Genomic DNA, 18087 nt, shown 5'->3' with positions numbered 1-18087 from the left:
ACATTCAGCCCAATTTGATCTCAAGTGGGCCGGACCAGTAAAATGATAACTGTGAAAAAAGTAAAATTATAATATGATCAGGTTTACATCTACAAAGTTTCCTTAAAAATCTGAATAACATGAACATCTTGAATCGTCTTAAGAAAAACAAGTACAATTTTAACAATATTATGCCTTGGTTTATCAGTTTATCATTTACACATGTGCAGTACAATCGCACAAAACGTTTAGTATCAGGCAGAATATTGGTAAAATTGCATTTACTTTTCTAAAGACAGTTCCGTTTGTTCATATTTCTTCAGGTTATTCACATTTTTTGTAAAAGTATAGTTTGGTAATGTAAACACGTTCATGTAATTTTACTTTTTTACACCAAAAAAACAAAGAAAATTTGGGGTTGTCATTATTTATAGGTCATTATGATCATATTTTACTGGTCTGACCCACTTGAACTCTAATTGGACTGTATGTGTCTGTATGTGGAACCTGAATTAAAAGGATTTTGACACCATTGATTGTTAATATCTTCAGTGTAATTTTTGCATTTCACAAATTTATCCCGCGGGCCGGATTGGACCCTTTGGCGGGCTGGAATTGGCCCCCGGGCCGTATGTTTGACGCCTCTGATGTAGACGATGACTTTAGGTTCAGGTAATGATATATTTTGCTGAAAAGGCCAGTTTTTCATCACTTTTTTCTTTTCTGATATAATAACCTTTGAATTTCCTCTGACTGTTTACATGATCAGTAAGTTTAATATATGAAAATACCTGATTTTAACTGAAAAATGCAAAATACAGAGGATAATATTAGAATGACTGGTGATAAATGTGGAGAAAAATGATTTTGGAAGCACCGCAAAAACAGATCTGGGTCTTTAAGAGTTAAATGATGTGAAAAAATTGAGATTAGTGTAAAAATCCAAATGCAGCTTATTTGTGATTGTCTCTCAGATCACCATATATTTTCTATTAGTAAGTTTTAATTTTTTTTATTTTTTTTATCAATTACTAGAAAATTCGGGCAACCCCATGTGGGGTCCCGACCCCAAGGTTGAAAAACACTGGATTAATCCTATCAATAAATTAAATAATTCAGGTAAAATGCAGTTTATTGGGTTTTCATCTGAATCAGATATGACCCATTTGGACATTCAGAGGCTCCATAGTGACTCTAACAGTAACACTGATTCAACAGTAAAAACATATGGAGTTTGACAAATGAAAGTGGACATAGATGATGACATTAGGCTCAGTTAAGGATATAGTTTGTTGGAAAGGCAAATTTTTCATCACTTTTCTTTGTTCAGATATAATAACCTTTGAATTTACTCTGACAGTTTACATGATCAGTAAGTTTAATATATGAAAATACCTGATTATACTAAAAAATGCAAAATACAGAGGATAATATTAGAATGACTGGTGATAAATGTGGAGAAAAATGATTTTGGAAGCACCGCAAAAGCAGATTTGGGTCTTTAAGAGTTAAATGATGTGAAAAATTGAGATTAGTGTAAAAATCCAAATACAGTTTGTTTGTGATTGTCTCTCTCAACTCACCATATATTTTTATTAGTAAGTTTTTTTTATTTTTATTTTTATCAATTACTAGAAATTTCAGGTGACCCCATGTGGGGTCCTGATCCCAAGGTTGAAAAACACTGGATTAATCCTATCAACAGATTAAATAATTCAGGTAAAATGCAGTTTATTGGGTTTTCATCTGAATCAGATATGACCCATTTGGATGTTCAGAGGCTCCATAGTGACTCTAACAGTAACACTGATTCAACAGTAAAGACATATGGAGTTTGACAAATGAAAGAGGATGTAGACGATGACATTAGGTTCAGTTAATGTAATAGTTTGTTGGAAAGGCCAGTTTTCCATCACTTTTCTCTGTTCGGATATAATAACCTTTGAGTTTACTCTGACTGTTTACACAATCAGTAAGTTTAATATATGAAAATACCTGATTTTAACTACAAAATGCAAAATACAGAGGATAATATTAAAATGACTGGTGATAAATGTGGAGAAAAATGATTTTGGAAGCACCGCAAAAACAGATTTGGGTCTTTAAGAGTTAAATGCTGTGAAAAAATTGAGATTAGTGTAAAAATCCAAATGCAGCTTATTTGTGATTGTCTCTCAGCTCACCATATATTTTTTATTAGTAAGGTTTTTTTTTATTTTTATCAATTACTAGAAATTTCAGGCGACCCTATTTGAATTCCAGGCGACCCCACGTGGGGTCCCGACCCCAAGGTTGAAAAACACTGGATTAATCCTATCAATAAATTAAATAATTCAGGTAAAATGCAGTTTATTGGGTTTTCATCAGAATCAGACATGACCCATTTGGATGTTCAGAGGCTCCGCTGAGACTCTAACAGTAACACTGAAACATATGGAGTTTGACAAATGAAAGTGGACGTAGATGATGACTTTAGGTTCAGTTAATGATATATTTTGTTGGAAAGGCCAGTTTTCCATCACTTTTCTTGGTTCTGATATAATAACCTTTGAATTTACTCTGATCGTTTACATGATTAATAAGTCTAATATATGAAAATACCTGATTTTAACTAAAAAATGCAAAATACAGAGGATAATATTAGAATGACTGGTGATAAATGTGGAGAAAAATGATTTTGGAAGCACAGCAAAAATAGTTCTGAGTCTTTAAGAGCTAAATGATGTGAAAAATTGAGATGAGTGTAAAAATCCAAATGTAGCTTATTTGTTTGTTATGAATATGTTTCTCCAGTTGTTGCCAGTGGCACTTTAGTTTAACTTTTTTTTTTTTTTTTTTTAAACAAATACTACTATATTTCAAGTTCGGATTTTTATTGTTATTTGTTGATTTATGGATTTTTTTTTTTTTTTTTTTTAACAAATCAAGATTTAAAGTTTTGGCCATATTGTCCATAGTGCTGACTGACAAATCACAGTTTTAATCATCATCATTATATGAACACACAAGATACACATCACAAAATACAACAAAATGAATGCGAAAACTGGGATTCTCTACATGTATCTGGTGTTAGTTTCTTCAAACTCCAGCCTTATTCAAAGTCATACTGTCATCATGATACAGAACAAAAGCATATTGCAGTTTTCCCTTGTATCGTGCGTGGTTCTGACAGACATATGGACACAGATACCATGCATGCGTACACCTACACAGTTTGACAGACAGGTGGACATGCTGCGACGTCTACATTTAAAACTATACATCTATCCAAGCTTTTTTGCATTTAACTTGTCAGAGCTCGGAGAACAATCTTCCAAAACCCCACGCTTCCATCTACCTGCTGAAACAGTAAACCCACACACATCCCTCCGCCAAACAAACACCATTAAGCCAAAACACACAGAAACAAGGCTAAAAAAGACACAACAAAGCCTACGTGACAGTATAAAAACTCTCATCTCAGCGAGGCGAGACGAGGCACCTGTCAGCGGCGGCTCCTGCTACTACAGAGAAACATCAGGAAACAACAACTCAATTAAACACACCATCCCTGTTCAATTACTGCCACATAATCACAGCAATTTACCTTCAGTTTCTGCACAGACACCAAACAAACACGCACGGGGGCAAGCACACAAAAGACAAACCAGGCTGGAGCTGCAGCTTCATCCTACACATTAAGTGTGTAAAGCACTCCATGTGGTATGAGCCGGATAACTGGCACAAAATAGACATGGAGGATGTTGGCTGAATTCAATTTAAGTGGACTGCTGCTTCACTGTAGTTCTAAAAGCAATTACTTTTACAAACATGCCCTTTAATGGAGGATTATTAGACAGAAACAACTTACAATGGAGCTCGTACTGTAACGTAAAACCTCGACTCTTAAGTAGTTTCTGTGAGATGAAGCTTAGTCTTCCTTACAAATAAGTGAAGACATTAAAATTACCAATTGGACCAAAAGCTCCATGTATTTTACTGGAAAACACAGACTGGACTGGCATTAATATTTGTAATCAGATCTTTGACAAACATTAATGCGCACAGATTGTTCTACAAAAAAAGCATCTTAATTCAGAGACTAAAACTGTTCCTTCAAGTGTACAGACATGTTTGATTTAAGTGCATTTATTACATCCAGAGGTCCATGGAAAAAATCACTATATATTTGTTGCTTTCTGATTTCTATTCCTATAATAATCACAAAGTTCACTTGCAACAGGACAGAAATCAATATAAAACACATAAAATTCTCTTTTAGATGTGGACAGATCAGATTAAACCGTATTATATGGTCAAAAAAATGGATAAAAACTGTCTTTAGTGCACTTGTGTGTACTGTTTGTTACTGTTACTGTTAGTCGCTGTCAGTCGTTTTGGAAAAAAAGCGTCTGCCAAATGCACAAATGTAAATGTAAATGTAAATGTTTGAGAGATAGTCTATTTCTAAAGTGTATTTTTCAGAAGAGTGCACAAGTAGAGATCCACACAACCAGTCAAAAGTTTCGACTCACCTTTTTTTTCTTTATTTTTATGACTATTTACATTGTAGATTTTCACTGAAGGCATTCAGATATGACTGAACACATATGGAATTATGTACAGGGTGTCCCATAAGTCTCCATACATAGGAGACATAATACATGCCATACATATATGGTTCTAACATGTATTTCTTTATATTTCAGATAACCCAAAGAATGCATTTGAATAAAGAGCAACGAATTGAAATCATCCTGATGGCCGGTTCAGCAAGCAGTCGTATGGTTGCAAGCGCATTTAACAGAAAACATGGGACGAGTATCACACAAGACACTGTGGCAAAACTTAGTGTCAAATTCAAAAAAACAGGAAGTGTTTTGGATCAATTTGTTCCCGACAAAATGGCAGTCATATAGAGCATATTATATAAATAAAAATGGTTTATGTCAAGAAACGTTTATTTTTCCTACGTATGGAGACTTATGGGACACCCTGTAGTTTAAAAAAGTGTGACATAACTCAAAGCACGTTTTATATTTTAGATTCTTCAAAATAGCCACATTTTGCTTTTATTACTGCTTTGCACATTCTCGGCATTCTCTGGATGAGCTTCATGAGGTAGTCACCTGAAATGTTTTCCAAAAGTCTTGAAGGAGTTCCCAGTGATGCTGAGCACTGGTTGGACATCTGTGGTCCATCTCATGTCATTTGAATGAGAAGGTGAGTCCAAACTTTTGACTGGTAGTCTATGAAATGATATATCATTAGAGTTTTCCTTGTGAATTGGACAAGATGTTTGATACCAGAGATCAGTTTAGAAATAATCTGGTTTTGTTGGTGTCCGATGGCTAATGTGAGGCTTCTTAACTGGAATTAAGGGGGAAAAAAATCACTAAAGAAGACTTCTCTGGTCAGGTTAAAGTTCATTTTCAGAATTATTGTTTCATTACTTAGAGTATACTGTTCAATGATACCAGTTTACTCATGTATCAGATGATGAGAATGTAATATTATCTGATTTATTAGCTTTTCCCTGCTCTAAAATCCACTATTGGTTGACCTTATGGAAATACTGTGCAGAAATACTGGTGAATAGTCCCATCATGCAGTGTCAGGATTGTTGTTCTCCTTCCTTCCTTGAACTACAACCTCTGAGCTAAAGCTACAACCTGAAAAAGGCCAGTTTTAACAAAGACATATCTGTTTATGTGTTTAATTTTGTAGAAATTTAGCCATTTTAACACCACAACATGCTTGTTGATGTGCATGTTCCACTAAATCAGTGTTTCTACTGACGGTACTTTACACATGCATTCTTACAAAACTCACCAAACGACTAAGAGAACTTCTCATGAATAAGGCTAATGACGTTCATTTTGTCTTCTGTTAATGTAATTATACTTTTCTTTTTTCTTTTGTTCAGACAAGGTATAGTTTTTAGATGTTACCTGCTTGACAGTTTCGACTGTGACTCCAGTCTTCCTCAGAAGCGTCATCCGACGATCTGATGATTAAAAGCTGATAAATGACAAACTATACCTTGTCTGGACAAAAGAAAAAAAAAGAAAAGTAGAAAAGAACTTCTACCACCATTTCAGAAAGATAATAGAAGATGTCAGACCGATCTATCGCACTAAAATGTAGAGATACAGTCACGGAAGAAATTATTAGACCATCAAAAGTCATCAAAAACAATGGTTATGCAATCAAGTACTAACTCCTGTGTATGTCATGTGACTAAAACAGACAGAAAAGAAAACACAGAATGCCTAAAAGCATTGTTTTTGTCAGTACAATGCCATAGATATTGATGTAAGAACTGAAGTGATTTTGGTTTTTATCACGAAAACATGGAAAATGGATAGATATCAGCTCTGAAATTAAACTCTTATGAGCTATTTTTGTTGTTATCATTATATTGGTCCAAACAAATGTACCTTTAGTTGTACCAGGCATTAAAATGAACAAGAAATTGAAGAAAATAAGGGTGGTCTAATCATTTTTTCTGCAACTGTACATATTTAGTGACGGTAGATTCAACCTTCCTGTTATCATCTTCGGCTAACAGTTGACTATGTAACTTCAGTTTCCTACAATCTGAATTGTTTATATACATGCGTAGATGTAAAAGAACGAAATAAATCAGATTAACATGTACATGCAGGAAAGCATTGGGAAAAAGTATTGGAGAGAAATCCAGGCGTGTTAATCTGATTTCTCTGATAAAGCCGATCAGATTATTCTGTTTACACGATCACTTGAATAATGTGATAACTCCAGAAATCGGATTTAAGAATAACTTGAGGGATTTTGGTTATTATCAAGAAAACCATGGAAAATGGACAGATATCAGCTCTGAAATTAAACTCTTATGAGCTATTTTGTTGTTATCATTATATTGGTCCAAACAAATGTACCTTTAGTTGTACCAGGCATTAAAATGAACAAAAAATTAAAGAAAACCAGGGGTGGTCTAATCATTTTTTCTGCAACTGTAGGTATATCTGGATAAGTGAGACAATAGTTCAAGCTCTTTTTGCTAAACATAACTCTAATGGCAGGAAAGGTTAGCTTAGCTTAGCAACAGGAATGATTTTGACCAATAAGATCTGCCAATGTTGCCTCTAATATCTTGTTTTCTAATCTGTGCAAAAGGTTTTCTTACTTAACTTGCAGGATTTTATCATATTATTTAGCATAAGCATATTAACCCTTTCATGCACAGTGGTCACTCCAGTGGACAGCTCTTCTACAGCTGTCCTCTTGTATATTCATGGATTTTGTTGTTCTTTTCATTGTTTTTTTTTTTTACACATACCTTTATTAAAGTTTTAAGACACTACATATCTTTTCTGACATGAATAAGTAACATTATGTAGATCTCTCCTGAGTATAAACCCCCAGAATCACAAGCCCTCTCCAGAGTTTTCACACAATTTATCAGTAAATACATGTTTCTGCGCGTCAAAAATTAAACGTGTGGTGTCCAGCTGAGTGGACATTTTTGCAACTTCATGAAAAATAGGTTCATAAGAATTTTTTTTTTGTTCATTGTTATTTTTTGTATGTATTTTTTTCTACATTTTTAAAATAATTTTTATTTATTTATTCATTTTTTATTTATTTTTCAGAAGAAAAGTTTCAATTGCATTGTTTTTTTTCATCTCTAAAGAGGAATAAAAACACTCAGGAAAAAATTTTGATTAAGGTTCTCATAATTCGTGCATGAAAGGGTTAAAATACTTAATTTCTCATTGAACTCTGTAACAAATTGACTGTACATGTACTGCAAATTGTACATGATTTAAAACAGTTTCAGCTGTAAATACACATAATATCCTTTAAGTTCAGGCACTAATCTCTTACCATACTGTACATTTTAAGCATGAAATCTCCATATTGCATTCATAGAGGTGTATCTGGAGATTACAGCTGTGGTTACATTTCACAGCAGAGCGTAAAGAAAAAAAAAAGAGAGGAAAAAAATGAAAACAGGATGTCGTCATTGGGGATAAAGTAGGGAACGGCAACATTATAGGAACCTGTGAATGAGTGGCGTCAGTGTGTGTGTGGACAGCAGATGACTAACAGCTTGAACTTGGGTTAGATCCAGGAGCTCGGGGAGGGATACATGGATGGATGGAGAGGGAGGAGGACGACGAGCAGGGGGAGAGCCATTGATTTCTCAACAGAGAGATCAGCATCTTGACAGAGAGAGACGAGAGAGCAACAGAGCAAAACACACACATCCACTGTGAGGGTTCCCACTGTGGCCCTCAGGTGAAATTGCACTAACTTTCCCATCAGTTTCAATGTTTCCTGAACCAAGAAGGAATAAATTCATGCCCTCAAATGCTCTTCCTCTTTTCCCCTACACTCAGATTCCACTAAAGTTCCTCTAAAATACGATTAAAAATATCTAAAATAGAAACAAATCCTCCTCTGTGACTCCTAATACCAGCTTGTGCTAAACGCCTGTATTTTAGCAGCGGTATTTCTTAAAGTTTTTGACTTTTCCTGACTACCTTTCAAACATCCATGATATTCAGGGACCTCCATGACCGGTGGGAACCCCATTGACAGAGATCAACGGGAAAGTCTGGTTAAATGTCTCTCTCCCAGCATGCCTCGGTGATTTTAACAACCCAAAAAACCCCGACAGGGACACGGAGGACGGGCTGTGGCTTCGTGCCGGTGAGGCTAACGAGGTGTGGTGTGGTGAGTGTGAGTGTGCTGGGGGTCGTGGGCATCGGGGAGCTGACACCCACAGTGGAGGAGGAGGGGGGGCAGCCAGGGGTCACGCTGTAATTACACATCACAGTCCCTGTGGTCAGTGGCCCGACCGACTTCTTCTGACTACACCGTTTACAGGCAAAGATGGCAGAAGGAAACGAAGCACTGCCGCAAATTTTTTTTTTTTTTTTGCTTTGGACTTGTGGAAAACTTACAAAAGTGCATTTAAAACCTTCTTTCCAATTAAATTTAAATCCAGTAAATTCTTTGGACTCGTGAATCGATGAAAATTCATGCTGGTTTCTCCTTGAACCATAATTTGGACAAATTTACAAATTACACTGGTCTACAATTTTTTAGAAATGATTTGCTTCAGAGATTAAATGTGCTAAATGTTACGTATTTTAATAAGATTAATTGGAAAATAAATGACAAAAGTGCCGGTTTGCTGATGTTTTCAAGGTATATGATTAAGTGTTATTACGCATATATATTGGTTTATGTACATTTATATAATAGTTTTATAAATCTTCCACTAAATAGAACCTGTAAAGTGAATGTATTCTAATGTGCAGACAGTGTTTTGAAGTAGATCTTGTAGCTTTGAGACAAATATTCCTTTTGAGTCAAACCCATTCTCGTTAATTCTTGAATTTCACATTTTGACCCAAGGCTGTATCTTGGAAAGTTCAGCCAACCAGCATTTTTTTTACTTGATTTTTCTTTATCAGTGACTCTCAAGTGGTAAAATTTCATTACTTTTATTCTGGAAGCATTTTCCTTGTAGACCAGTGTTATTGGCTAAAATGGACATTTAACCCAGAAGATATGATGCCCCAATAGGACAACACTTTGTTTTTCTCATGAGAAATACACAAATATTTTAACATCTGTGTGTTTTACTATCAACGTGTAAATATGCATTCCAGGAAAATGTGCACAAATGTTTATGAGAATGATGGATGTAATTATGTCAGCAGGTTTACGGGACATGATCTGATGCAACATGAGAATATATCTGAATGATCTGACATGGACTGAAACAGGACAATACCCAAACTAACTCAACCCTCTTATCATGATGGGATAATATTGTGACTCACTGACTCATTTCTTTATCGCTGTATGTTAAATTTTGATACTGCCCCGTCTGTGCTTGTTAACATCTCTTGTTTCGTATGTCTTTGCTTTTTTGTTTTACTGTCTGTTTGTTAAAAAATGTAAAATCTGTTAAAAATAAAGTATAAAAAAAAGGAAGAAAATTCATGCTAGAAACATGTGATGAATGAAACCAGATTATTTTGTTCATTTTTGTTCAATTTGTTGATTATTTTGTTTAATTTTGTTGGTATTTTATTCAGTTTGTTCATTTTTCTTCATTTTGTTGATTATTTTGCAAATTTTTGCTGAATATGTTGATTAATTTGTTCTTTTTGTTGATTACTTTGCAAACTTTGTTAATTATTTTGGTAATTTTGTTACAAATTTGTTCACTTTAAAAAAAAAAAAAAAAAAAAAAAAAAGTTTATTTTTTTCTATTTAATGTGACCTCTGACCCCATGACAAGAAGCAGCGGAAACAATTAGAAACATACGTTGAATGAAACCAGATTATTTTGTTCATTTTTGTTCAATTTGTTGACTATTTTGTTTGATTTTCTTCAATATTGTTGTTGTTTTTGTTTATTCAGTTTGTTGATTTTTCTTCATTTTGTTGATTATTTTGCAAATTTTTGCTGAATTTGTTCTTTTGGTTGATTACTTTGTAAATTTTGTTGATTATTTTGCTCAGTTTGTTTGATTTTCTTCAGTTTTGTTGGTATTTTATTCAGTTTGTTCATTTGTCTTCATTTTGTTGATTACTATCAACAGTTCTTATTATTGTTCAATTTGTTGATTATTTTGTTTAATTTTGTTGATTATTTGGTTTGATTTTGTTTAATTTTGCTGTTGTTTTTGTTCATTCAGTTTGTTCATTTTTCTCCTTTTTTTTTTTTTGTTATTATTTTGCAGTGGAGGGGGAGGGGTGGGGCAGCCAGGGGGTCATGCTGTAATTACACATCACAGTCCCTGTGGTCAGCGGCCTGACCGACTTCTTCTGACTACTCTGCTTCAGCCAAAGATGGCAGAAGGAAATGAAGCACTGCCACAACTTTTTTTTTTGCTTTGGACTTGTGGAAAACTTACAAAAGTGCATTTAAAACCTTCTTTCCAGGTAAATTTGTTTATTTGTCAATTTCCTGCTTTTTAATTAACTCGCGTATCGATTAATTTGCCTTTCTGTGGGTGTTGTTTATTACGCTCCTCTTGAAGTGGTCGGTGTGTCCAGCCTCTACCGTGACCCTCCGTGCTCACCTCAGTTTGCATGAGTTCAAAGTGACGCGAGCTGCCGACACTTTCCACATACCGTGCGTGGTCCAGAGTGGGCGGTAGGTGCCGTAGAGGATGAGTGTAACGCTGAACAAGGCTCCGGATGCCTCCTCTTCAGTCGGCCTCCTACAACTCCTCACCGTGCCTTTGTGATCAGCCACCTGGAAATAAACATAAGCAAGGGCGTCATTTCGCCAAAAAACCTGGATGATGTTGAAAAGTTTGTGCAGGAAAATGTACATTTTAAATAGTAGACGCATGACTATCAGTGACAGAAATATGGTTCTACTGATACAAACCTGAAACAAAAATAAAGGGAAAAGAAGAGAAAACGTGTTAAATGTGTTGGGATTTCTTACGGCAAATGGTCGTTTTGTTACTTGATGACTGTGCTTGATCGTGAATAAAGTGGTGACATGCCATGACTCCATTATAGATTTTGAGATATACAAACTAACTTTACACATGACTTTCCAATCAATCTTTGCAACAAAGCCATATGTTTGACACCTGTGTTATAGATCATATGTACCATACCATACCATACCATACCAACTTTATTTATAAAGTACTTTAGGAACTTTACAGCTGGCCAAGTAGTCAAGAAAACAAATTTCCCCTTTGTTCCAGATTGACCTTTATGGTAATTTTTCCGCCTGGTCCTCTTCTTTGTTTTTTCTATTCAGTAATGTACCTTGTGTAACACATAATGCATCGATATTCTAAATGTGAACCTTTCAAGTCCTTTTATCTTTTTTTTTTTTTTTTTTAAGTTTTTACCTCTGCCAGGAGGTATTGTGATCGCTTTGCTTTGTGTGTTTGCATGCGTGCGTGAATGTTTGTTTGTTTGTTTGCGTGTTTGTGTGTTTGTGTGTTTGTTAGCCAGATAACTCAAAAAGTTATGGATGGATTTTCATGAAATTTTCAGGAAATGTTGATACTGGGACAAGGAAGAAATGATTAAATTTTGGTGGTGATTGGGGGTGGGGTGGGGGGGCACAGGGGCCCACTGATCTGCCTTGGCAGAGGTCTGCGCTCTCCAAGTGCTTTTCTTGTTGTTAATGGAGAAGGTTGGTGTACTTGTTCTAGGGTTTGTTTGCATGTAAAAAAAATGGAAATTGTGCAACAATTTATTTTTGATTGATGTGTCACATATGATACAGTGTTTGTATTGCCCAATTTCTACAAAACTCCAAATAAACAAAAGTTTGAAAAAAAAGAAGAACTTTACAGCTGGCCAAAGTGCCGTACACGAATCATAAAACAAGGAATTAAATGGCTAAGAACAACAAAATACAACCATTATAAAAACAAAGACAAATTAAAATCTGATAAAAACAGCCAAAAAAAAAAAACAAAAACAAAAAAATCCACAAAAAACAAAACATCTCACTCATTGATTAAAAGCCAATGAGAAAAAGTGTGTTTTTAGATGTGATTTAAATACAGGTAGAGACTGAGCCTGTCTAACATCTAAGGGCAACTGGTTGCACAGCTTTGCTGCAACACCAGAAAAAGGCATGGTCCACGTGAAGCTTCCTTTTAGTTTTTGGAACCACAAGCTGCAGCTGATCTGCTGACCTGAGAGCACAAGGGGTGGTAGGGGTGGATCACGTCAGACAGGTGAGAGGGGGCAAGGCCACTCAAGCATTTAAAAGCAAATAGAAGAATTTTAAAAATCAACTCTAAAATGCACTGGCAACCAATGGAGTGAAGCTGAAACTGGTGAGATATGTGTCAAAGTAGGTGAAGTAAAGACAAAGAAATGCCCCCCCCCAAAAAAAAAACTGGATTTGATTCTGTCTCACTGATATGTCTCCAACAATGCTAAACAACTGTTGAGCCGGACCCTCAGATCTCCGTCTGTTGGATCAGACTGATACTCAGCTGAAACAGTCTCAATCCAAAATCAAATACATGATCTGAAATTAGTTGGGTCTACATCTACAAATTCAATCCATCTTCATAACGTAAGTAGGACAGCTTACAAAGCTTAAAGATTTGAGTCAAACTTGAGTCTGACTGGAGTGGATCTGAAATATTTGATGCCACTTTAATTGATTTGTGAATGTAATTGATCTTTTCGGCACAAAAACCACAGTTTCAGTCTCAGGTTGGATTGTTTACACAGGCAGCGACGCTCTGTCTTATCCAAACAGGAGCCATGTAATCCAGAGCTGGTCCGACACACACTTCACCACATAAACTGCCGTCGTCTGCCTCGGCAGCTGCAGAGTCTGTCCATCCACCTCTCAGTTTGTCCGTCTATCTGTGTGTGTGTGTGTGTTAAAGTGCATGTGTGAGTGCAGCGAGCCGACCGGAGGCCAGGCATGGCGGCCCCCAGCTGAGCGCCGCATCGATTTGTTGTTGGTAAACAAACAGCTGGATGCTACAGGTGGATCGATACTTCTCGCATGCCTCCCAGCCTCCCAGCATGCCTTTCTGCTGGGTCGACACGGCTCTCTGAGGAGCTGTGACCCCGCTGTCATTTGGAGACGTCACGAGTCAAATAATTTGGAGCTGCTTGATTATTTTCTTAATTGAGCTGAAGTTAATTTTAAACAAAAAAGTCATTCTTTTGACTCGTGAATCGATGAAAATTCATACAGGTGTGCAACAAAATACTGGAAACCGTTTTAATGAAATGTTAACATACTGTATGATGCAGTACTGTACAAAAGTCTCATTCCACCTTTATATTTGATGTTTTTGCACGGTTGAAATGAGCGTACATATTTATTTCTCTTTCTCTTTTCTTTAGATACAACAAGAAATTACCGAAAATATGTGCACATCATTAAAAGACACAGAAAAACTGTACTAAATGGGTTGTAAAGGTTAAAATCACTATTTAGTGTGACCTCTGACCCCATGACAAGAAGCAGCACAAACAATTAGAAACGTGATGAATGAAACCAGATTATTTTGTTCATTTTTGTTCAATCTGTTGAATATTTTGTTTCATTTTGTTGATTATTTTGGTCATTTTGTTGATTATTTTTGTTTGATTTTGTTTAATTTTGTTGGTGTTTTATTCAGTTTGTTAATTTTTTTCTTCATTTTGTTGATTAGTTTGCTAATTTTTGTGGAACTTGTTGATTAATTTGTTCTTTTTACTGATTACTTTGTAAATTTTTGTTAAATATTTTGGTCATTTTGTTGATTATTTTGTTTGAGTTTGTTTATTTTGTTGTTTTTTTTAAAATTCAGTTTGTTCATTTTTCTTCATTTTGTTGATTATTTTGCTTTTTTTTTTTTTTTTTTAAATTTGTTGATTAATTTGTTCTTTTTGTTGATTACTTTGTAAATTTTGTTGATTATTTTGGTAATTTTCTTACTAATTTGCCCACTTTTTTTTTTTTTTGTTTAATTCTGTTCATTTTTTCTATTTCATGTGACCCCTGACCCCATGACAAGAAGCAACACAAACAATTAGAAACATATGTTGAATGAAACCAGATTATTTTGCTAATTTTTGTTCAATTTGTTTATTATATTGTTGATTATTTTGGTCATTTTGTTTAATTTTGTTGGTATTTTATTCAGTTTGTTCATTTTTCATTTTGTTGATTATTTTGCTATTTTTTGTTCAATTTGTTGATTATTTTGTTCTCTTTCTTGGTTACTTTGTAAATTTTGTTAATTATTTTGCTCATTTTGTTGATTATTTTGTTTGATTTTGTTGGTATTTTATTCAGTTTGTTCATTTTTCTTCATTTTGTTGATTATTTTGCTCGCTTGCCCACTTTTTTTTTTTTTTTTAATTCTGTTCATTTTTTCATTTTTTAAGAGTCAGTACAAACAAACAGGTCACACTAAATATGACCACTTCAGTTTATAGAAGCTGTTTTTTTCCCTCTGAAACGTTAGTTTTTTTCTGTTATACATACTTCACATAGTATATCCAGATTAGACCTTAATACAGAGACTGACAAAGGTATATGTGTAGTCATTAGAATGTTATCAAACCAACAAATGTAATGTTGGAATGGGACTTCAGCACAGCACTCTAAATTACTGCTGATGAAATCAAAAAAAGATCATAGAAAATGCAAATTATCTTAGAGGTAAAATGGAAATCAAGCGCTCTTCTTATATCACTTGCACGATAGAAATCACCCCAAGAAGATGTGAAAACAATGCATAAAGGAAAGAGAAATTAAACTGACTTTTAAACAATGGAGAGGATTAACAGAAGCAGAGGAACAGAAAGCAAAGGCGAAGGATTTCAAAGCCGGAGAGAGAAACTACAGAGATGAAGAAAAAGAGAGGTGGAGGGATTAGTGATGGGTGAGAGATGGCAGGATATGGAAACGGGTGAGTGTCAGGGAGACGAAAGTGAGACCGGTGATGGAGGACGAGTCTGAAAAGAAAGAGGGGGTCGAGAACAGATAGAGGAGGAGAAGGAGGAATGATGGACGGAGAGAAGGGGAACACCTCGACAGTCACGAGAAGAGGAAGGAGATAAGAAGATACTGAGACACACAGGAAGGCTATAATCATGTGAAAACCAGGGAAGAAGAAAGAAAATAAGACATTTTAAAAATTCATGCTATGATTTGTATTATTATTCTTAGCGTCTATGGCAGAGGTGTCAAACATACAGCCCCGCGAGCCAAAACCGGCCCGCAGGATGAATTTGTGAAATGCAAAAATTACACTGAAGGGTCAAAACACACTATTCAAAATCTCTCTGACGGGAAATTTTAGAGACAATTTGACAGATTAGTGTTGCTCAGTGACCCACATTTTTGCTTTTAAGTTCATTTTTGATTTAGATGGACCATAAGGGATTATCCAAAACAAGGAGCTACTTCATACTGAAATAAATGTTGGAATGGCAATCAGTTAAAGTTCACTCTCTGACAGGACATTACTGTGTTTTGATCCTGTAGATATTAACAATCACTTTAGTTCAGGTTCCACATACAGATCAATTTGATCTCAAGTTTGTCAGACCAGTAAAATACTATCATAATAACTACAAATACTGACAACTCCAACTTCTTCTCTTTGTTTTAGTGTGAAAAAAGCAAAATTACATGAAAATGTTTACATTTACAACCTGTGTTTTCACAAAAAATGTGAACAATCTGAAACGTATTGAATGAAGAGTGATTTTGAAGAGTGATGTATTTGTAGATCCACTGTGGTCTGTAAGTTCTAATACACATGTGGAAATGATAAACTGAGGCATAATATTGTTAAAATTGCACCGATTTTTCTTAATAAATTTCAGTTTTTTCAGGGTTGTCCACGTTATTCACATTTTTTTTAAAGGATCGTTTGAAGATGCAAAAGTTTTCATCTTGTAATTTTTTTTAAAACCAAGAGACAAGTTTGGAATTGATATTATTTATATATTATTATGTTATTATTTTACTGGTCTGGCCCACTTCAAGATTATATTAGGAGGATGTGGTCACTGAACTAAAATGAGTGTGACACCCCTGGTCTATGGTATCTGTTGTGTTTTATTAACCCATAAAGACCCAGTGCTACTTTTGTGGCAATTCCAAAATATTTTTTTTTTTTTGTAACTTTTCTTAAGTGATTGATGACCATTTATTATTATATTATCATCTGTATTTTGCATTTTTTTCAGTAATAATCAAGTATTTTCCTGTATTTAATTCATTGATCATGTAGGTGTTCATAAAAGCTCAGATTAAAGTTGAGAATTATTATATTAGAAACCGAGAAAACTGAACAAAAGTGACTTTTTCCAACAAATATATCATTAACTGAACATAAACCCAGTGTGTCCATCCACTGTCATTGATCCAACTCCATGAGTTTTACTGGTGAATCAATGTTGTAGAAGATAACGGTGTTTCCACGGCAACTACAGAGCCTCTGAATGTCCAAATGGGTCATATCTGATGACCATGAACAGATGAAGAACTGTATTTTACACCGATTATTTACATGTATTGATAGGATTAGTGGACCAACAGGTATTAAACAGTTCAGATCAGTAGATGGTTTTGGTTGCCAGTGGCTGTTTGTGTCTTTATGGGTTAAAACTTCAGATTTGTATTGATGCGTATTCAAAGACACAGTGTTGAAAAGTGCAGAGAGACTTTAAAAGAGCTCACATCGTTTTTATAATGAAAATGTCTTTGGTTAACTGGGACAAGACACAAAAACAAAAGACACAAAAACAACTCCATCCTTTATGGTACTGGATATCAGCCAGATTATTTACATCAGGACTGGATTTGGCCCAGAACTTCTCCAACGGTTCATCCCCAAGTGTCCCCATAAACGGCAGCGGCTTATATTTATCGCTCATCTTTAAGTGTGAGATTTTAATAGGCTTTTTTTACTCTGCTTGTTTGTGTTTCAAGTGTCATGTCTGTGTTATTATAAACTCCATACTTGTCCTTCATGTATAAATGTTTTTTTTTCAGATTCTGATTCTAATTTTTGCAAAGGAATAGTTTGATGAAAGGGTTATTTGGGCCAAGAGTTAGATGAGATGATCAGTTTTAACCCATGAAGACCTTTTTTGGCAGCTACCAAATTATTTTTTCCTCTTTATTTAACCTTTCTTAAGTGATTTATCAGCATTTATTGTAGTATTATTTTCTTTATTTTGCTTTTTTTTGTGAAAATCAGGTATTTTCCTACATTTAATTCACTGATCATGTAGATGCTCATAAAAGCTCAAATGAAAGTTGAGGGTTATATCAAAAATAGAAAAAAAACTCAAGAAAAAGTGACTTTTTCGGTAAAATATACCATTAACTGAACATAAACCTAGTGTGTCCATCCACTGTCATTGATCCAACTCCATGGGTTTTACTGGTGAATCAATGCTGTAGCAGATGATGGTGTTTCCACGGTAACTACAGAGCCTCTGAACATCCAAATGGGTCATATCCTCCTGAGACCCAGGAAATTGAAAGTTTTGGCTTTGTTTCATTAAACAATTGTCTTGATTGGAAACGGCATAATGCAAGTTTTTTCAGATACATTTTTAAAAAATTATTTATTTATTTATTTATTTATTTACTTT

General features: G+C 34.8%; 1 protein-coding gene across 4 annotated transcripts in view; it reads right to left on the bottom strand.

The window, feature by feature from the left end:
- LOC115436361 (endoprotease bli-like) overlaps positions 1-18087 on the bottom strand; it is a 313286-nt gene that overhangs the window by 12108 nt on the left and 283091 nt on the right. For all 4 annotated transcript variants that reach the window (XR_003937806.1, XM_030159218.1, XM_030159217.1 and 1 more), the window contains one exon: positions 11104-11227. Coding sequence is in view for 3 of the 4 variants with exons in the window: in XM_030159218.1 (XP_030015078.1) it covers positions 11104-11227 (124 nt within the window). In the remaining variant the exon portion in view is untranslated. The remainder of the gene's footprint in view (positions 1-11103; positions 11228-18087) is intronic.

The sequence above is a fragment of the Sphaeramia orbicularis genome, chromosome 16 (assembly GCF_902148855.1).
Source record: "Sphaeramia orbicularis chromosome 16, fSphaOr1.1, whole genome shotgun sequence".
NCBI classification, from domain to species: Eukaryota; Metazoa; Chordata; class Actinopteri; order Kurtiformes; family Apogonidae; genus Sphaeramia; species Sphaeramia orbicularis.
This window is presented reverse-complemented; position numbering and strand designations above follow the sequence as displayed.